Raw genomic sequence first — 22,566 nt, 5'->3', positions numbered from 1 at the left:
TTTCTCAGTTTTTGTTGCCTAGGTCCGTAGAACAGCATAGAAGCTTTTGGGCAATTGTAACCCCAAATAAGAAAGTCATAGAGAAGAGTACAGCTAACAAAAATGGCTGCAGTGGACAAAGATGTGGCTGAAAAGTTTTTGGACAGTAATCCAGCATTTGCCAAGCAGTACTATGACTCCAGGTTCCGGGCCAAAGTCATCTCTGACCTGCTGGCGACCACCAAGAAGACAGAAGTAGATATCAGCTTTTACCATGGCCTGAGCTCTGCTGAGGAGTGTGAGATCATTTTTGATATGGTGCGGGACATGCAAGAAAATTTGCATATGGAGAGGGCAATGTTCAACCTTATGCGCCATCTCACTTTCATGATGCAAGCAGACCGAATGAGCCTCTTCATGTATCGTCAGAGGAACGGTATAGCTGAACTGGCAACACGCCTTTTCAATGTCCATAAAGATGCCACACTGGAGGAGTGTTTGGTGCAACCAGACAGTGAGATTGTGTATCCACTGGACACAGGCATTGTGGGGCATGTGGCTACCGTTAAGAAAACCGTCAATGTACCTGATGTCACACAGGTAGGCCTAGAAAATGAAGTTATCTAGTCTGTTCCTAAGAGTTTAGGTTCTGCATGTTATTGAAATAAATGTGCAATTAACATAATGGCCTTTAAAGGACAGTGTATGGCTAAAATGTACTCAAATTGAATGTCATCATGATCAGGCAAAGAGACAAAGGTGCTACTGAATGCGTTACTATTCAGAATCTTTATTTTACAACCAGAATTAATAATGGCTGTGTCCTACACATTTGCATTTAATTATGTTATAGTCGACAGTTAAAACTAACTTAAATAAAACTGATTTCAGACATGTATACACTGCCAAAAATTCTATTATCAGAATTTTTTTGTCTTGTTTTCCAGTAAAATATTTAAATAGTTTAAAACATTATTTTTTTTCAGAGAATATATCTTAAATATATCCAAGGAAAAACTATTTGCCAATAAGCTAAGAGAAATAAACTTAATTCAGGGGGGGGAAAATTGCTTCTCAGGTAAATGTATCTTATTTTAAGGATTTTTTTTTTGCAGTTGAGAAACACATTTTTAATAATCAACGTCCACTGCCACCAAAATGGGATTTTCTGCTAATTATTAGCGCTATGAGACCATTGCTGTTTTGGATGGTAAACTTGATTTTATTTGACAAATGTGCAGGAGACGTTGCTCAGACAGATATGTATGGCTCTATGTGCTTTGCAGAGCCATGAATTGATGATCAGAAATTACTAAAAAAATTTAAAGGAACTGGTTGTCTTTGGCAAAGTGTTCTTCACTGTCTCTCAGACAGCACAATACTGTCTGTAGAGCTCATAATCACTTATAAAAAGTTTTTTTTTTCTCAATCTTTGACAATGGTGTCATGTGACTGAAATACCAAGTGGGTCTGAACCAATCTCAGTTACCGTAAAATCCACAGACCTCATATTTTTCTGGAATCTTTTTCTGTGCTGCACTGTAGCTTAGTCACCGCATAAATATGGAAGGCTTGTGCAGGATTAGGGCAGGTTGCCTTTCTTTCTAAATGCTTTATGTTACTGGGCCTGGAGGGGATAAAGCCCTTTAATCTCAGTTGAATTAGAGCGATCCTGGATTAAATCTAAAGGTCAGTGTCTAACACCATGTTCCCCATGTCAGCAGAATATCAGTATTTACCTTCACTTTACATTTCACTTTCCTTTTATGCCCCAATAAGTGTAAGGTACGCAAGAAATTCAATATTTCAATGTAATCCATTTTCATTCATTCTAATGGGTATTGTAATGGTTCTAAATCTAAGGGTAAGTGTTAGCACAAAAATATTTTGCTTTTCCTGTTAAAACCAGCAAATATGTAACGTAAAATCTAGATCAAAATTAGATTGTGTTCTTTGTTCATATTTAAAGTGGTTTTCTTTAAAGGAATATTCCGGGTTCAAAAGAAGTTAAGCTCAATCGACAGCACTTGTGGCATAATATTGATTACCACAAAAAAATTATTTTGACTTGTCCCTCCTTTTCTTTAAAAAATGCAAAAATCTGGGTTACAGTGAGGCACTTACAATGGAAGTGAACGGGTTCAATCCATAAACGTTAAAATACTCACTGTATAGCCACAAGATGTAAACAATATGCATGTTAACATGATTTTAGTGTCATAAGATCGCTTACTAAACTTTTCTGTATGAAGTTACAGCCAATTTTACAACTTCGTTGCCATGACGATGTAATATCAACAAACCATAAAATGACTTTAAAAATTATGATTTAAACAACTTTACAGCTCAAATAATATGAGTTTTAACAGAAAGATTATTGTAAGTACTTTTATAAAATTATAAGCTTTTCATTTCTGCCTTTAAATTCTGAAAAATTTGGCCCATTCACTTCTATTGAAAGTGACTCACTGTAACCTCGATTTTTATTTTATTTTATTTTATTTTTTAAGAAAAGGACGGACGAGTTGAAATGTTTTTTGTGGTAATCAATATTATGCCACAAATGCTGTCAACTGAGCTTAACTTGTTCAACCTGGAATATTCCTTTAAACATAAACACATAAACATATTTTATGTAGTCCTCACCATGAATACATTTTCTTCACTTTCCAGGATAGCCACTTCAGTGACTTTGTGGACACCATCACAGAATACAAGACCAAGAATGTGCTTGCAACCCCCATCATGAACGGCAAGGACATGGTGGCTGTCATGATGGCAGTCAACAAGATTGGTGGTCCCTATTTTACTGCTCTAGATGAAGAGGTACCATTCTCTCATATCATTCTCTAGAACAGAGAAGCATTACCCAACACAGATAAAAGATTAATATTGCACTCAAATCTCCAGTGAATGTAATAAGTGAGGTTTAACTGTGTAAAGGCCCATTTTTATTAAACTGATTGCTACAAAAAAAGAGTAAATAAAGCTCTATTTCATTTATTTATTTTTTTGTAGATGCTGAAGAAATATCTAAACTTTGCTAATCTTGTGCTGCGAGTATTTCACCTGAGCTACCTGCACAACTGTGAAACCAGACGAGGACAGGTGAAGTTTTGAGATTAAAAGGGATAGTTCACCCAAAAATGAAAATTCTCTCATCATTTACTTACTTTCATGCCATCTTAGATGTGTATTACTTTCATTTGTCTGTTGAACACAAACTACGATTTTTAGAAGAATATTTCAGCTCTGCAGGTCCTTTCAATGCAAGTGAATGGTGACCAGACCTTGCCAAAGCTCCAAAAATCACATAAAGGCAGCATAAAAAAAATCCATATGACTCCAGTGGTTTAATGTATGTTTTCTAAAGTGATGCAATCACTTTAGGTGAGAAACAGATCAATATTTAAGTCCTTTTTTACTATAGCTCCCCACTTTCACTTTTAGAATGTGAAAGTGGAGATACGTATATAGTAAAAAAGGACTTAAATATTGATCTGTTTCTCACCCACACCTATTATATCACTTATGAAGATATAGATTTAACCACTGGAGTCATATGGATTACTTTTATGCTGCCTTTATGTGATTTTTGGAGCTTGAAAGGTCTGGTCACCATTCACTTGCATTGTATAGACCTACCAGAGCTGCGATAAAAATCTGAGAGTAAATGACGAGAGATTTTTCATTTTTGGGTGAACTATCCCTTTGAGACTTCTTTGTATTTACCCATATTTTGTTAATCTGCTCTACAATCAGTAATATGGAGAACACTGACACTTCATGGTCTTTTGTAAATTTTCCTTATACCCGCTTTGAAGGTGTTGCTGTGGTCTGCCAGCAAAGTTTTTGAGGAGCTGACTGACATTGAGAGACAGTTTCACAAGGCCCTCTATACAGTCCGAGCCTTCCTCAACTGTGACCGCTACTCTGTGGGCCTCCTCGACATGACCAAAACTAAAGTGATTATTCATTTTTATATATGTTATTACATGATAGCTACTACTGCAGGACTATGAAACTGGACTTTCATTTCTGACTATTTCTACAGAATGTGAAGCTATTTTTTCTCATTTAACATTTCTTTTTTTTTGCTTGTAGGAGTTTTTTGACCTTTGGCCTGTATTAATGGGAGAGGTGCCCCCATATAGTGGACCAAAGACCCCTGATGGCAGAGTGAGTGATACACTGTATAAATAAGGAAGACCCCCACACCAAAGGCTAAATCATCATGTGTTTAATTAATCATGTCAGAGGAACATAATACTGCTCGGATTTAATCATCACAAATTCTCACATGCTGTTGCGTATTTTGTGTTTGACTTACGGGATTAATTTTCCTTTAGGAAGTAATTTTCTACAAAGTGATTGATTACATATTGCACGGAAAGGAGGACATCAAAGTTATACCGTGAGTTAATCAATTTTTATTGCGTGCTAAATTAGAATATTTACCACCTCTTGCCATTTAATTCAAGCCCAGAAGAGTGTACTAAAAGGGATGCCACTTTTCAACTTGAAACTTGATTATTTATATGCTTCTCAGCATCCTGAGGCATTCTAAAAATTATTCTACATTACATGCATTAAAATGATTGTACCTTATATCAAGCATTATTTAGGTCAAATCATTTTCATATTCTTGGCAAAGACTGGCTATCTTTCTCTAAAGACCCCCTAGAAAATGATCATTTTTAAAGATTTATTGAAGTAATGTACTACATTGTTCTGGTCAGACTCATATGCATTGTCATTACAGTAATCCTGCTGCTGACCACTGGGCATTAGTAAGTGGGCTTCCCACCTACGTTGCAGAGAACGGCCTGGTGAGAGTCTAGACTTCCATCCTCCTCCACTGCCGCCACACAAGCAGAAAGCTATTATGGTTTTTAATGCTCCTGTCATGTGCACAGCGAGGGGGAATAGAATGTGCTCCCACACCGAAATGATGGATAATTGTAATTCTGCGAACAGTAATTAATCATCAAGCTATGTGAGCGTGACTGCTGCTTTCCCTCTATGTTACAGATCTGTAACATCATGAACGCGGCTGAAGATGAATTCTTTAACTTTCAAGTGAGCTCAACTTTTCTTCTTATGCTTCTGAAAAGGTAAATGTGAAGTGTGATTTTGCACCACAAGTGCGACCAAACTGAACTGTGGAAATCATTGTTTTCAAGCAAGTTTCCCAAACACTTCCCTTGTCAGCCTACAAACCTACGAATGGCATAGTCATAGTTGTCTCTGCATGTTAAACTTGGATAGGAGAAAGAAAAAATGCACTGAAACATTGAAAAAATGGCACACTTCACTTTTAATAGGTAGTTGCACTCACTAATAATTCATTTGGAAAGTCTTTAATCCTAAATTAGCAAACTAATCAATGCAATTAAATTAGTACCAGTCTTGAGTTATTCACCTCAGCATTTTGCATATCTACTAAACTTAACTAGTTTTTGTAATTTAAATAATATTTTTAATTTAAGCATAGAATTGTATCATGTTTAAGGTTTACATTTGTCCTGCCAGAAAGAACCTCTGGATGAATCTGGATGGACCATCAAGAATGTTCTCTCATTGCCCATCGTGAACAAGAAAGAGGAAATCGTTGGTGTGGCCACATTCTATAATAGGAAAGATGGAAAGCCTTTTGATGAAATGGACGAAACACTAATGGAGGTATCTGAGGCCACAGTATGGACCAGTACTGCGTCATAGCTTTATAAATATACAGTAATGGACAGATCAACAGACTCTGCATTATTTATCTGTGAACTTTTCATCCAGAGTATCTTACTACTGAAAATATACCATGTTCTCAGTGTATTATGCTTAGGTTTGTTGGGTTCAACTGAACTGCTGAACCAAAGCTTTAAAGTTTGCAAAAGTACTTCATGTCTCTCAGTTTCACCATACTAAGAATGAAAGAAGACATTTTAATTGAGTTTGACCGTGTTCTCTGTGGGGACAGTTTTCCCATATGCTTCCATCTGAATGTTTGAACCAAGCTGAGAAGCAGAATGTTTTTAATATTCTTGTTCTTTGGGTAATTCAATCAGATTCACATTCAAGTAGCTTCATCTGAATCTGATATGAATCTAATTCTGATATGAATCTGATTCTGATTCTTAAATGAATCTAATTCATAATCTGAATCTGATTCATAAAATGAATCTTTTTATTTGAATCGGATATGAATCTAAGGGTGCTTCTCATTTCTGAAATTGTGCATCCTTGTTTCATTTCCTTGCTTCCTTTCCTCGCTTCCTAGCTCCACCCTCTGAGGAAATGATCCAAGTAAAGGAAATGAGGGACGGATTTTTAAAATTAAATGTCCTGCTCACTCACGCATCACTTCAGAGCGTGTTTTTGCACAGCTGTAGTTCCTCGGCACGCTTGCCATTATGTTATTGAAACTTTATTTATTAATATATTTATAATAAATCCAAATAATTCAAGATGCACTGTTGAAGTATGTGTTAATTATGGTTTATTTAAACTGCAAATGTGATACATGAATTAAAACTCTTGTGTCAGATGTGAAGGGGGAGGAGAATTAATACATGCGTCAGATGCTTCGAACAAAAAGTCTTTCACATAGGATGCTCCTGTGTTTCCTGGCTCAAGCGTCTTCTGTAAGCTTCAGCCGTCCTCTGCCCTTGCCTCCTCGAGGTGCATTTAGAGAATTGATACATCCTTCATGATGGCGGATTTGATCGGTTTCCGGGTCACGGGCTTGAGGACAGAGAAGCGAGGAAATGAGGATGCACAATTTAGGAAATGAGAAGCACCCTAAATTTGATATGAGTCTGATTCATAAAATGAATCTGATCTGAATCTGATATGAATCTAATTCTGATATAAATCTGATTCTGAATCTTATGAATCTGATTCATAAAATGAATCTGACCTGAATCAGGGTTTTAATATGAATCTGATTCATAATCTGATGTTAATTCTTAAGGAATAGTTCACCCAAAAATGAAAATTCTCATCATTTACTCACCCTTATGCCATCCTGGAGAACACATATTGAGATTTTTAGAAGAATATCTCAGCTCTGTAGGTCCATAGAGTACAAGTGAATGGGTGCCAACATTTTTAAGCTCCAAAAATCACATTGTCCGCATAAGTAATCCATATGACTCCAGTGGTTAAATCAATGTCTTCAGAAGTGATGATAGGTGTGGGTGAGAAACACATCAATATTTTAGTCAATTTTTACTACACATTCTCCTCCCTGATCAGTCAATCTCCACTTTAACTTTCACTTTCACATTCTTCTTGTGTTTTTGGTAATTATTCATGCAAATGCCCCCTACTGTGCAAGGAGAAGAATTTCTAGCAAACAAGGACTTAAATATTGATCTGTTTCTCACCTATCACATCACTTCTGAAGATATGGAAGTTTTATGGATTGCTTTTATGCTGCCTGTATGTGCTTGTATGGACCTACAGTGCTGAGATATTCTTCTAAAACACATCATTTGTAGTAAGAAGTAAGTCAGTCGTACACATCTGGGATGGCATGAGGGTGAGTAAATGATGAGAGAATCTGAATCTGAATTGGATATGAATCTGATCTGAATCTGAATTTGAATCTGAATCTATTTCAGTCACTCACTCAGTTCCTGGGTTGGTCAGTGCTAAATACAGACACCTACGACAAGATGAACAAGCTGGAGAATCGCAAGGACATCTTTCAGGACATGGTCATGTACCATGTCAAGTGCAGGAAGGATGAAATTCAGAATATCTTGGTGAGTTTCTCCAACTTCACAATGTTTAGTCCCCGGTGTGCACTAATTAAAATAAATCACACTACATTGGGAATTTTGGTAATACCAGGACATCCTATTTGCGTGATGTGAAAGATCTTGCTTGTGTGAAAGAATGGTGCTTTCATCTATGACATTATGATTGATAGTCTAATTAAGAGGAGTGGAATGAACATAGAAGAGTCTTGGAATATCAACAAGGTGAGACTGATGATATTCTCTGTTCAGAACACACGTGAGGTGTATGGAAAAGAACCTGACGAATGCGACGAGGATGAGCTGGAGGATATTCTGGTAAGACACTGAAAAATCCATACAGTGTTTAATGCCTCTTTGTTTTCTAGCTGTGTCTTAATGCTGTTGTTCCCTACAGTATGAGCAGCTGCCTGACTCAGAAGAATCCGAGATCTTTGAGTTTCACTTCTGTGATTTTGAGTTCTCTGAGCTGGATCTAGTGAAGTGTGGCATTAAGATGTACTATGAGCTGGGTGTGGTGGACAAGTTCCATATTCCACGTGAGGTGAGTGGTGATATATTCTGCTTGTATATTTCGCCTAATATATAAAACAAGATTTTTACATTTTCTGAAGAAAATGTAAATCGGCTACTCGCCACTATGATGCTATGGTGTCGTGGGTGGTTACCAGGGCATTGCTATGTGGTTGTTAAGGTGTTCTGAGTCATTTTAAGGTGTTGCTTTGTGGTTGCTAGGGTTTTCTGGGTGGCTGTCTTCTGGCCTGTGTCACAATTGCCCATCTCCAAGTCTCTATGATATTCTGGTCCCTAGAAATGTCGATGACATTTTTTGGCCCATTTAGCATCTGTCAGGCAAACATAATAAGCCTTATTGTTTAGATACGAAATTGCACATCTTCTCAACAGTCCGCACCATTTGAGGTGTCAGCCATGTCCCTAGCACAAATGGTGTGTCACAAGTTTTATATTTAAGGTTGAAGAAATTCTTAACCCTAAGTATGAGACAAATTGTTACTACCACATATTGAGTTTAAATGTTCTCTATTTAAATGTGCTGTAAGCGATTTTTTTCCTTGGAAAGGAATGCAATAACATTTAAAACGCCCTGAAACATATTAAAGAAATAAGTGTAGTGAGATATCTCACCTGTGTCTGTGACAGCTCTAGACTCTGTAAACAGTAAACAAAAATGTGTCCATGGTCTGCGGTCAATGACGCTTTCTGCCTGTCAATCATTTTGTGCATTCTCATAGTATTGAAGTTTCAGCGAATTATAAAAGCTTAAAGAAGCTTAATGCCATTTTCATGCCATGTTGCTTATAACAGTTGTCAGTTGAGGGCACTATTTTGCTGATGTTGTTTTTAACAACTTTTTCTGCTCAATATTTGTCTCAATAAAGCTTATTTGGTATATTTGGAGTGTGGGGTTTTGGAAAGAGGGGGCGTGGCTAATCCAACGGCTCAGTTTGTGGAAATTCTAAAATGGCTAAAAACACTTACAGCACCTTTAAGACATTAAATTGAAATTACATATAAATCTAAAAGTGCAATTTATACTCCAGCCAGGTCCCCTAAGCAACCAAATTGTCCTGGATGCTAGGGAGGGTAGAGTCACATGTGGTAACCTCATCGTGGTTGCTATAATGTGGTTTGTTCTCGGTGGGGCGCCTGGTGAGTTGAGCGCGGATGCCGCGGTGGGTGGCGTGAAGCCTCCACATGCGCTATGTCTCTGTGGCAACGCGCTCAACAAGCCACGTGATAAGATGCGTGGATTGATGGTCTCAGATGCAGAGGCAACTGGGATTCATCCTCCGCCACCCGGACTGAGGCTAATCACTACGCGACCACGAGGACTTAAAAGCACATTGGGAATTGGGCATTCCAAATTGGGTGAAAAAGGGGAAAAAACATCCGAAGAAAATCAAAATAAAAAAAAAAAAAAAGTGCAATTTATATTGCATTCATTTATATCTCCAATATTATCCATCTTGTTCAGCTGTATACAGGTGCATCTCAATAAATTAGAATGTCGTGGAAAAGTTCATTTATTTCAGTAATTCAACTCAAATTGTGAAACTCGTGTATTAAATAAATTCAGTGCACACAGACTGAAGTAGTTTAAGTCTTTGGTTCTTTTAATTGTTAAATATAATAAAAATAGTATAATTCTTTTAAATGATTTTGGCTCACATTTAACAAAAACCCACCAATTCACTATCTCAGAAAATTAGAATATGGTGACATGCCAATCAGCTAATCAACTCAAAACACCTGCAAAGGTTTCCTGAGCCTTCAAAATGGTCTCTCAGTTTGGTTCACTAGGCTACACAATCATGGGGAAGACTGCTGATCTAACAGATGTCCAGAAGACAATCACTGACACCCTTCACAAGAAGGGTAAGCCACAAACATTCATTGCCAAAGAAGCTGGCTGTTCACAGAGTGCTGTATCCAAGCATGTTAACAGAAAGTTGAGTGGAAGGAAAAAGTGTGGAAGAAGAAGATGGACAACCAACCGAGAGAACCGCAGCCTTATGATTGTGAGCAAAATCGATTCAAGAATTTGGGTGAACTTCACAAGGAATGGACTGAGGCTGGGGTCAAGGCATCAAGAGCCACCACACACAGACATGTCAAGGAATTTGGCTACAGTTGTTGTATTCCTCTTGTTAAGCCACTCCTGAACCACAGACAATGTCAGAGGCGTCTTACCTGGGCTAAGGAGAAGAAGAACTGGACTTTGGCCCAGTGTTCCAAAGTCCTCTTTTCAGATGAGAGCATGTTTTGTATTTAATTTGGAAACCAAGGTCCTAGAGTCTGCAGGAAGGGTGGAGAAGCTCATAGCCCAAGTTGCTTGAAGTCCAGTGTTAAGTTTCCACAGTCTGTGATGATTTGGGGTGCAATGTCATCTGCTGGTGTTGGTCCATTGTGTTTTTTGAAAACCAAAGTCACTGCACCCATTTACCAAGAAATTTTGGAGCACTTCATGCTTCCTTCTGCTGACCAGCTTTTTAAAGATGCTGATTTCATTTTCCAGCAGGATTTGGCACCTGCCCACACTGCCAAAAGCACCAAAAGTTGGTTAAATGACCATGGTGTTGCTGTGCTTGACTGGCCAGCAAACTCACCAGACCTGAACCCCATAGAGAATCTATGGGGTATTGTCAAGAGGAAAATGAGAAACAAGAGACCAAAAAATGCAGATGAGCTGAAGGCCACTGTCAAAGAAACCTGGGCTTCCATACCACCTCAGCAGTGCCACAAACTGATCACCTCCATGCCACGCCGAATTGAGGCAGTAATTAAAGCAAAAGGAGCCCCTACCAAGTATTGAGTACATATACAGTAAATGAACATACTTTCCAGAAGGCCAACAATTCACTAAAAATGTTTTTTTTTATTGGTCTTATGATGTATTCTAATTTTTTGAGATAGTGAATTGGTGGGTTTTTGTTAAATGTGAGCCAAAATCATCACAATTAAAAGAACCAAAGACTTAAACTACTTCAGTCTGTGTGCACTGAATTTATTTAATACACGAGTTTCACAATTTGAGTTGAATTACTGAAATAAATGAACTTTTCCACGACATTCTAATTTATTGAGATGCACCTGTATATACAGCATTGTAGTGTCTTATAAGACTGATGCGTAAAATGACCTGAATGTTATGCATTTATCTCTAGGCCCTGGTGCGGTTTGTGTACTCGGTCAGTAAAGGTTACAGGAAAATCACCTACCACAACTGGAGGCATGGTTTTAACGTGGGCCAGACCATGTTTACACTGCTCATGGTAAGTGAAAACCCTCAGAGAATGACATTACAATGCTTTATCTTGTTCAACAAAGACCAATACAACCCTAGCTATGAATAAATGTATACATTTCTCACCTGGCAAACAAGAAAAATAAACAAACCAGCCCTGTCAACCAAGTCGAGCAATTGATAATTTTTTCCTCTTGTTGGCCCCATCCAGGTAATATGTTCAGTAATAAGGCCCTCCTCCACCACATATCCTCTGCATTGGCAGACTGCCCTTCCTAATTAATCAGCCATGTGTAAACCAGTTCCTGGTTAAGTCATGTGTAATCACAGTGAGCTGGCTGTAAGTCAGGCAGGATGGAGCGTTGGAGGGATGGAAGAAACGCAAGCCAGGCTGTTAATGAGTCTTGCTCAGCACTACTCCCATGCTTCACTGAGTCTAATGAGCCCTCACTAGCTTCTTGTGTCTTGAAGAGGCTCCATCTTGAAGTTTATTAAACTTGTACTAACGTGTCTCAGACAGGTAATCTGAAGCGCTACTATACGGATCTGGAGGCAATGGCTATGTTGACTGCTGGACTCTGTCATGACATTGATCACCGTGGTACTAACAACCTCTATCAGATGAAGTATGTGCTCATTATTATAAACTGTCAATATTAAAAGAAGAGCCAAAAAGTAACTTATTTTTCTGATTTTTCTGATTTTACATTATATACCTCAGGGTGTAAATAAGGTGGCTCTGAAAAACAGCTTTTGTATTTTTCCAATCATGTCACCTGTAACTGTAAAATTTTGTGTACAACAAAGCAATCAAAAGTTAGAGCATTACATTACGTCCTAGTATCCAAAAATGTCTCAAATTGTTCAAAAGCCTCTCCAAACAAATCCAACTTAATAATTGTACTCTGCCCAAATATGGAGGACTATTACCACTGATTGCAGCAATTTGAACCCAATACGATTGGTTTAGCATTCCATGACTCTACAGCATGTCCGATGATATAACATGATCCAGGAAAGCTAACGTGTTTGTAGCCAGATAGCAAGATGTCAGAGAGCCAGATGCTGTGTGCACATTGTGTTTCGTGTGGGTTATCTAAGGATCTGTGCATCCATTATCTATGTTTTAAAGATAATCGCCTCCTCTAAGCAATGGTATGTGATATTTTATGTTCTGTTTACTTTTCGTGAAGTTATACGCATATGAGCAACACCAGTTCACATGAAACATGTATGTCATAGACATATACTTAACTATTACTCGCTATATTTTTGTCTGTTAGTAATACGATTAGGCCGGTTGTATTTTACTCTTTGAGAGCTTTCCAACAACATATGACACATGGCTATTTGATGAGTTTGATGTTTTACTGATAACAATAATATGTACAGTGCAATTTTTTTAATAAATGATCAAAACGGAGCACTTGTTTAGTTTTGGTCAAGTAAACCTTCTAAGCTTTAAAATTATTCATATTTTGTGTTGGTCAAGGCTGTAGTAATTAATATTTTGATAATTATGTTTTTTGTCCCAGTCCGCCAGCAGGCCCATCCAAGCTTAGAGGGTTAAAGGAATAGTTCAAATGAAAATTCTGTCATCTTTTACTCACCCTCAAATTGTTCCAAACTCATATGATTTTCTTTCGTCGGAAAAAAAGATGTTTAGCAAAATGTCCAGGCTTCCTTTTTAAATACAATAAAATTGAATGGTGACTGAGAACTGTCATGCTCAAACAGGGACGAACAAAACAAAAAGCACTATTAATGTATTCCTTTTATATATCTGAGCTATATGCTGTATTTCTATAAGTCTTCTGAAGCCATGTGATAGCTTTGTATGAGGAACAGAGCAAAATTTAAGTTGTGATTTAGGCCCTCAACCGTTGCTAACAAATTTAATTCATATTTCCGAATATTTGCTTATGGGTTTGTAACAACATCAGCATGAGTAACTGATGACAGAATTCAATTTTAGAGTGAACTAACTGATTTTTAAATCATTGTTATAAGCCACCATTGAAATTCGAGATGACTATAATCATTTTAAATGATTGCAAACTGACATATTAAATGCATTATACCTATTCATTCTTATTTTAATAAATTAGTCTTCTTCTGTGTTTTAAAAAAATACATTCTTTGATTTTGTCAGGTCTGGGAATCCACTGGCAAAGCTGCATGGTTCCTCCATCCTTGAGAGGCACCATCTGGAGTTTGGAAAAACTCTGCTCAGAGATGACGTAATGCTGAAAATATATTACATGTTTTTAAGCATTTTTCAAACAGCTTTAGTCATCATCGCAAGTTTTAACACTGCAGACCATAGAAAATATGCATCCACTTGCATAGCGCCAAAAATAACTGCACTCTCACTCACAGCCAGCAGTTGATTTCATCAGATTCTTTAAATCCTTTTCTCCAAGGCCTTAAATATCTATCAGAATCTTAACCGACGACAGCATGAAAATGTCATCCATTTGATGGACATTGCTATTATTGCAACAGACCTGGCCTTGTATTTCAAGTAAGAGTTGTATTTTGTTCTGGTATATGGGACATACAGTGGACCCAAAAAGTATTTGTACACTTAAATCACACTTGTATGAAAATGTATTCAAAATTATTCCAAATTAATTCAAACCATATTCAAACACTTTCTGGTTGTCAGAGTGTGACTTAAGTGTCCAAATACTTTCACAGTATGCTTTAATTTTTTGTGAATAACTTATTTAGAACTTGTCTTGTGGTTACAGTCTGGGTTGCATAATTGTGATGAACATGAATTTAATTGTGATGTTTGCCTACAGGAAAAGGACAATGTTTCAAAAGATCGTGGATCAATCTAAGACCTATGAGAACTGGGAAGACTGGACGAAATACATGATGTATGAAACAACTCGGAAAGAAATTGTAATGTAAGTACTGTGAGAAAATGCAGTTCACGATAACCTGAGAAAAAACCCAGCCATAATAACTGTTTGGCCAATGCACTGACTTGTATACTATCAAGAAATATAAAATTCTATGCAGCAGCTTGCATTTGGATCCATTTCCGGTTCATAAATATGAATTCACCTTATGATGTTTTGGCTTCCCTCACTGCAGGGCTATGATGATGACTGCCTGTGATTTGTCTGCCATTGCAAAGCCATGGGAGATTCAGAGCAAGGTTAGATAATCCTAATGCATAATGCAGTGTTGCACGCAAGGCCTGATACTATAGCAATGTATTCAAACATGTAGGGTAGCCAAGGGTGTAAAGAAATGGCTGGGCTCACAGCCAGAATAATGAGAACTCTCAAACTCTATTCATATGTTAATGTACCCATGGACGTTTTTTTTAACATTCATTGTTTAACATTTATTACTGTATGCATTCCTAAATAGACAGCACTGTAGATCATCCTATTTGTGTGAGATTACATTGTGCCAAATGTCACAGAAAAGCAACACTGCTTTTATGTGCTTCTTTTAAATGCTTTTCTCTGATAATGTTATTATTATATTCATAGAATGTAGATCCAAGAACAATGATGATAAGGCAGAATTTCATAACTGCAATGGGATATGTGCCAGATCTGCCTCAAATTGTTATAAATCACGTTTCATGGGTTGTTTACTGTAAGTCATTAATTACGTCTAATGCACAGTTAATATAGCAAAAATCTAGTTAAACGTGTAACATATATTAGCACATGTCAAAAAGCATCTAATGGAACTATAAAACAGGGTTGTGTGAGCTATTCAGAACTGAATTGAGAATCTCTTATATTCCATTTAATATACTAAATTGAGGTAGCAAACAGAACTCAGAAATGCAGTTGGAATGTTAATTTAAGGAAATAGAATGGAATGAAATTTAAAGAAATTAATATTTCATATAAATGACTAGGTTCAGGCATGAAACTCTGAATGGTGCAAGCTTGTAGGTTTTTTTAAACTTGTTGCCTGTCCTCTGATGTGTAATCAGGTAGCCAATCAACTTGTGTACTCTCTCTTTGCCTAACATTTAAATTTGCTCAATTTGCCAGTTTCACAGCAGCATTCTGCGAGAGTTTTCTCTGAAACCCTCCACCTCCACATGTCTAGATCTGCTACTTGGGGATTGTAGCTTGTCATAAATGCTTGATGCACCATGTCTTGAGTTTTTCTAATTGTGCAGCAGCATCAGCATGTCCACACTTTAACTCAGTATGTATGTGTATGTTCTTGCAGTAGCAAGTCTCCATACTTGCTCTGCAGCAACAGCAGCAGCAACAGCAGCATCAGCGTTGCAGATCTAGTCTGCCAATACTAATATCCTATCAATATGTCATACCCATATTATCATGCTAATTTTTTCCAAGAGTTGTCATGACTGAATTCATATAGTAATCATAAAACTGCTTTTAGTGTAATTTTTAATAATACATTTCATTTTTTCAAGATGAATTACCCATAAACATGTTGTCATTCAACATATGGAGTATTTCCAGAAATATTAGGTGGTATTAATAATTAATGTCTGAAATGTCACCTTTTTACATTTACATTTGTATTTAATTTATATTTTATTATATTCAATAAATTAACTTCAGTTTCCTCTGAGTTCCTTTTGAGAAAAAATAAAGTTAAACAACATGAAGCAGGCTTACAAGATTAGTAGTTCCTTCCTATATTGTTGTTTTGTTGAACTTAAAGGGATAGTTCACCCAAAAATGAAATTTCTCTTATCATTTACTCACCCTCATGCCATCCCAAATGTGTATGACTTTTTTTCTTCTGCTGAACACAAAGATTTTTAGAAGAATATTTCAGCTCTGTAGGTTCATACAATGCAAATGAATGGGTACCAAAATTTTGAAGCTCCAAAAGGACGTAAAGGCAGCATAAAAATAATCCATATGACTCCAGTAGTTTAATCCATATCTTCATAAGCATATTCTTTTGAATATTCTTCATATTCTTTTGCTTTTATGTACATTATTTGTTAGTGTTTGTCTTTTTTTATGCTTGATGTTTTTGTATGTATGTTTTTTTGCATGATTCAGGAGGCAGTTGTCCTCCTGCCAGACTGTTATTGTAAATAAGAATTCTGTTCTTAAGTGACTTGCCCCGTTAAAATATAAAATAATCAATATAAGTATGGCTGAGAAATAGATAAATATTTAAGTCCTTTTTTACTATCAATCTCGACTTTCAATTTCACATTCTTCTTTTGTTTTTGGCGATTCGCATTCTGATTGCATATCGCCACCTACTGGGCTGGGAGGAGAATTTTATAGTTAAAAAGGTCTTTAAAATGTATGTGTTTCTCATATCGCTTCTGGATTTACCCACTGGAGTCGTATGGATTACTATAATGCTGCCTTTATATGCATTTTGGAGCTTCAAAATTTTGGTACCCATTCACTTGCATTGTGAGGACCTACAGAGCTGAGAAATTCTTCTAAAAATCTTAATTTGTGTTCTGCAGAAGAAAGAAAGCCATACACATCTGGGATGGCATGAGGGTGAGTAAATGATGAGAGAATTTCCATTTTTGGGTGAACTATCCCTTTAAGTCATCTGTTGTGTGACTGTGAATTTCTTTGTATTACAGTTCTGTAAATTAAAAAATTCAATTCATATTCCAACTGAATTAAGAGATATTTAATTATTACATTCTGAATTTTGCCCAACCCTGCTAAATGAACAGCATAAATCTAAGCTTTATATTGACAGTAGCTGTATGTGCACTATCCTGCAGGTGGCACTGTCGGTGGCAGCAGAATTCTGGGAACAGGGTGATCTGGAGAGAACAGTGTTGGAGCAGCAGCCCATTGTAAGAGATTCCCTGGAATGAAGGGGTGGGAGGTGTTTGGAGGGGGTGAGAGAGAAGAAGAGAGAGAGATAAAGACAGAGAGAAGGGGAGTAAAGAATGAAAAAGTTCCCATGGGTCATGTAGTGATGTACTGCCTATTATGCGGTGCAGTGAATCAGAAAGAGCGGTCACAATGGCCCAGTCAACCAGACCACTCCCAATCTCCCTATTTTACACAATAGTGATTGGAAATATAAGCTTTTAAAAAGTGCCATCAGACTTTACAGTTTAGTCACACGATTCTTTATAATAACTTCTGTGCATTCAGTGTGCATTGGTAGTTTGCAGTTTTTCATTTTGATATAGAGTTAAGAGCATGCTTTTTCTTCCCCAGCCCATGATGGACCGGAACAAAGCAGACGAACTTCCCAAACTGCAGTGTGGTTTTATTGATTTCGTCTGTTCTTTTGTGTACAAGGTGAGGTCCTCCATTTCGATCAGTAAACAAAACTACATATGGGACTTCATTGATCTACTCGTCTAAATGTTCACGGAATCCACCTGAGAGTCCATCAGGAAACAAATACATAACCATCAGCAGAAATGCACAGTGCACATCTTGATCAGATGACTGTCTACTTGTTCATTTTATTGACCGAATGTAGGCCTGCCTGGAATTAGAGGTGTCTTGGACACTCACAGCTATCAAGTCTACAAATATTAAAGCTTATTTGATTGCTTGTCAAGCTTAGAGCAGTTTCTCCCTTCACTCATACAGTTTCTGGATCTTTTGGGATGATAAATCGATCCAAACTTGGTACATATTAATGTCCCTACAAATCTATATATCGCATAGTGCTACATCCCATATTATTGCTGTAATGCATGAGATGAAATTAGTTGGGGATAGTTCACCCAAAAATAAATGTTCTGTCATCATTTACTTACCCTCATGTTGTTTAAACACCAAGTGGAGATAATTTACAGAATGCACAGGCTGCTCCTTTGCATTCAACACAAGTGGCTGGTGATTTATAATGTCAAGCTCCAAAAAATGACAAACAAGCACCATAAAGTAGTCTATGTGCGCTGTTTCTTTTGAAGTCATACAATAGCTTTGTGTGAAAAATGGACTAAGTTGTTATACACTAAAAATATTGACCCGTATCTAAAAACATACAATATTAAGGGATAAAGCACTATCCAATATGTAAATGAGGTATTTTGGCTTTATCACTTTTAACTTTATCACTCCAAAAGATCCATGTCATAAACAACGTAAAAATTCAAAGCTCAATCGGGAATCAACTTCAAGTACTATATGTTCTGCAAAAACCCTTTTTTCCTGAACATTTCTACCCATCTTCAATGCTCCCTTTACTCAAGCCCAATCTTTATTGCAGGAGTTCTCTCGCTTCCACGTGGAGATCACACCCATGTTAGAGCGTCTTCTGAACAACAGGAAGGAGTGGAACGCTCTCAAGGAAGTATATGAAGCCAAGATCGCCAAACTTGAAGAGGCCAAGAAAGCTAAAGAGGAAGCTGCAGCCACCACCAAACAAGGTAAATAGTGATTCAAATGGTAACTTGTAATCCTTAGATAATATATACCTTGCTAAAAAGTCTAGCTTAGACCTTTATATACCATTACCTTTTCAAAGGTGGTCCAGGCTGGTTTATGCTGGTTAGTACTGTTCGTCATTATAGGAGGAACAACCAGGAGTATTGTTCCGGGCCCTGTGATGAAGGGGGCCCACAAAGGTCCTCTGGTATACAGTAGACCACTCATTAGCCCCTGGGTCAAGGGGGCCTCCCAGACAAATCTGGTGTGGTGGTGGCATAGTGGGCTAAAGCATAGAACTGGTAAGCAGAAGGCTGCCAATTCGATACCTACAGCCACCACCATTGTGTCCTTGAGTAAGACACTTAAATCCAGGTTGCTCCGGGGGGATTGTCCTTGTAATAAGTGCACTGTAAGTCGCTTTGGATAAAAGCGTCTGCCAAATGCATAAATGTAAATATCCCTGAAATAGGCGTCATGAAAAACCAAACACCTCAAATGGATCTTGCAGAGAATTTATGGGTGTTTCTTCAACTTCGGACACTGTCATGTCCCAGGGGATGATTTTTTATTAAAAGGAACAGATTTAAACTTTGTGTTTTGTTTTATGAATGTCACAATAAACTTTAAAATTTAGACTTCGAAACTTTTTAGCAGACCTTCATCATTTAGTTTTGGTAATTTTTAATTTTGTACAGATTTTGTTGTTTAAGCATTGTCCCATGCCCAGTCTTTCCTGACTGTTTTCACAGTGAAATCGGAAACAGTAGTTTGAATTCTCTTTAGCTGAATTCGGACTTTACTTACCGAAATTCGAAGCACTAAGTGTTGTTATGTGTATGGGCATGTATGAGCTAAATTTTCTGGGTGAAATGTCCACGATGTGGTGCCAAAAGCGAATTGCACTGCACTGCACCCGCTGACCCAACCCCTAAACCTAAATGTTAGGGGTGGAAAATGCAACCTCCGCATCGTGCTCTTTACTGATTATGCGAACACGATTACTTCCTGTTTTCAACGTGTGATGTGAACAGGGGTCTCCCACGCTGCTGATGAATCACACTTGCAAAGGTAAACACTCTTGAGCTGAAGCCAAAATGGCTGGTGGGAAAGGGCGCTTGTCAGCAAATTGTAGCATATCCTACGGTACTGGAACTCCCGGAAACAACATGCCAACTTCCCTTGTGATCATGTTGGTCTTTCAAAATCAAATAATCTAAATAAAGTGAAATAAACATCAACCATTTCAGTATTTATTGTGTGAAAATGATTTCTATAATTTATTTTTATAAACAACACAGTTGTGGCATCATTTCCACCACTCCAAAAGTGTTTGCCTCCTAATCAATTTTTCTTTTTCAAATTAGTTAACAAAAGTGTTAGTGAAGAGCATGCTTGAGATTAAATTTGGGTCAAGTGATGTTTTAAAGAAAATTTTGGGTAAATATCACTTGAGCAGATTTTTTTCCAATCAGTTATTTCAAGTAATTTCCAATCAAACTATAATTTTTCCAAATTATGCAAAAAGTGTGAAAATATTATTTAATAGTGTGTATTTAAGATGCACAAAATGTTAGCTATGAAATTAGCCATAGAAAGACAGATGAGTCAGCCTTTTTTTTTTTTAAAAAAAACATAAGATTTAATTTCATTTAATTTAATTTCCGCCACAAAATTGTATTAACACAATACCGAATTGGAGATGTGGTGGAAATGACACTGTGGTGGACATTTTCAGGACATTCAGAAGAAAAAATTACAAATCTCCTGTGGTGCATGTATATACGATATTGGACATTATTAGTAGATAATAATAATAATAATAATAACTAGTGAGAGTGTGAAAAATGTTTTAACGAGTCTTTACTTTTTAGAAATCCACAGTGCTGAAAGTGCCTGAAGTTGAAGAATCACCCTTTTGTAGTATATCCATCTAGCTGAAACCTGTACAATGTATGTTTCCCTGATCCATGTTTACTTTCCTCACAGGAAATGCGGCCCAGAGCACACCTCAGTCCAAGACCTGTGTCATCACCTAGATGTCAAACTCCACAAAAACAGACAAAACAAATGTCAGTGTAATCATAATTTTATTCGCTTTCATATTTTTGTCAGCAGGACGTCCTGTCACAGTTATTACACTAGCCCATTGTTTATAGTTAAAGAAACCCTTTAGTGATAGAAGAAGACTGGTCTCTTGTAATATCCCAGAATGGTGACACCAGGGTTGAGATTATGTCTTAAACTGTACAGATTAGGGCACTCGTATATACTAAATAACATACAGCTGACATTGAAAATCTGGATTCGAAAATCAAATTTAATCCTGGAAATAAAAAAAACTCTAATAAATTTACTTGAAATGATTTTTTCCCACTAATTTTTCCTATTGGCCATGTTAGCTTCTTTTTATGAAAAAGATTTTCTTGCTTCCATTGAAGCACACAACATACTCTTTGGAACATTTTCAAATCATGCTGTGTAAACGTATATACTAATATAATTTACACTCACTGAGCACTTTATTAGGAACACTATGGTCCTAATAAAGTGCCTGACATGGTCTTCTGCTGTTGTAGCCCATCTGCCTCAAGGTTTGACGTGTTGAGCATTCTGAGATGATATTCATCTCACCACAATTGTACAAAGCGGTTATCTGAGTTACAGTAGCCTTTCTGTCAGCTCCAACCAGTCTGGCCATTCTTCATTGACCTCTCTTCTCAACAAGGCATTTATTTATTTTTTTGGCATCATTCAGAGTAAATTCTAAAGACTGTTGTGTGTGAAAATCCCAGGAGATCAGCAGTTACAAAAATACTCAGACCAGCCCAACTGGCACCAACAATTATGCCACGGTCCAAATCACTGAGATCACATTTTCCCTCATTCTGATGGTTAATGTGAACATTAACTGAAGCTTCTGACCCGTATCTGAATTATTTTATGCACTGCAGCCACACGATTGGCTGATTAGATAAACGCATAGATGATTGTTGGTGCCAGACGGGCTGGTTTGGGTATTTCTTTAACTGCTGATTTCCTGGCATTTTCATGCACAACAGTCTCTAGAATTTACTCAATGGTGCCAAAAACAAAAAACATCCAGTGAGCGGCAGTTCTGTGGACAGAAATGCCTTGTTGATGAGAGAGGTCAACAGAGAATAGCCAGACAGGTTTGAACGGACAAAGTCTACGGTAACTCAGATAACCGCTCTGTACAATTGTGGTGAGAAGTATAGCATCTCAGAATGCTATTCGGAGATGCGAACTGGTGCTGTTTTGGCGGCACGAGGGGGACCTACACAATATTAGGCAGGTGGTTTTAATGTTGTGGCTGATCGGTGTACACTAATACTTACAAATTCTAATATTAATAGAAAATACAAATGTTCAATTCACATTTTCTTAAGTTGTTACATTGATAATTTGTATCAAAGTAGAAAAATGCAAAATAGAAGCATTTTTGTGTAGAATTCAGAGTCTTTCGGACTCCACTATACATAGTGTACAAACAGAGTGCAGTATGTATACAGATGAAAAATACATATTACAATTTTTGCTATTAATATTAATATGTAAGAATGTATAAATAAAAGATCAAATGAGAAATTTCTGAGCCATGCCTCTCTTTTTATAGCTTTGTAACTGTTGCTGTGCAAAGTATTTTGCCTCTAGGATGCAGTACACTCTGTTATGTGTGTGTGCTAGTACTAACTGTCCC

General features: G+C 37.1%; 1 protein-coding gene across 1 annotated transcript; it reads left to right on the top strand.

Moving 5' to 3' along the window:
- On the top strand, positions 1–21,544 carry pde6a (phosphodiesterase 6A, cGMP-specific, rod, alpha). Its single transcript, XM_051650662.1, has 22 exons — positions 1–579; positions 2,653–2,805; positions 2,998–3,087; positions 3,804–3,944; positions 4,084–4,158; positions 4,329–4,393; positions 4,742–4,808; positions 5,011–5,058; positions 5,512–5,661; positions 7,599–7,742; positions 7,989–8,054; positions 8,134–8,280; positions 11,423–11,530; positions 12,019–12,128; positions 13,655–13,742; positions 13,926–14,026; positions 14,310–14,417; positions 14,608–14,671; positions 17,231–17,305; positions 17,679–17,762; positions 18,688–18,847; positions 20,835–21,544. The coding sequence occupies exons 1-22, from the start codon at positions 103–105 to the stop codon at positions 20,882–20,884; spliced, it is 2,571 nt and encodes an 856-aa protein (XP_051506622.1). The 5' UTR covers positions 1–102; the 3' UTR covers positions 20,885–21,544.
- The last annotated feature ends 1,022 nt before the right edge of the window (positions 21,545–22,566 follow it).

Source organism: Myxocyprinus asiaticus, chromosome 22 (genome assembly GCF_019703515.2).
Source record: "Myxocyprinus asiaticus isolate MX2 ecotype Aquarium Trade chromosome 22, UBuf_Myxa_2, whole genome shotgun sequence".
Taxonomy (NCBI): Eukaryota; Metazoa; Chordata; class Actinopteri; order Cypriniformes; family Catostomidae; genus Myxocyprinus; species Myxocyprinus asiaticus.
This window is presented reverse-complemented; position numbering and strand designations above follow the sequence as displayed.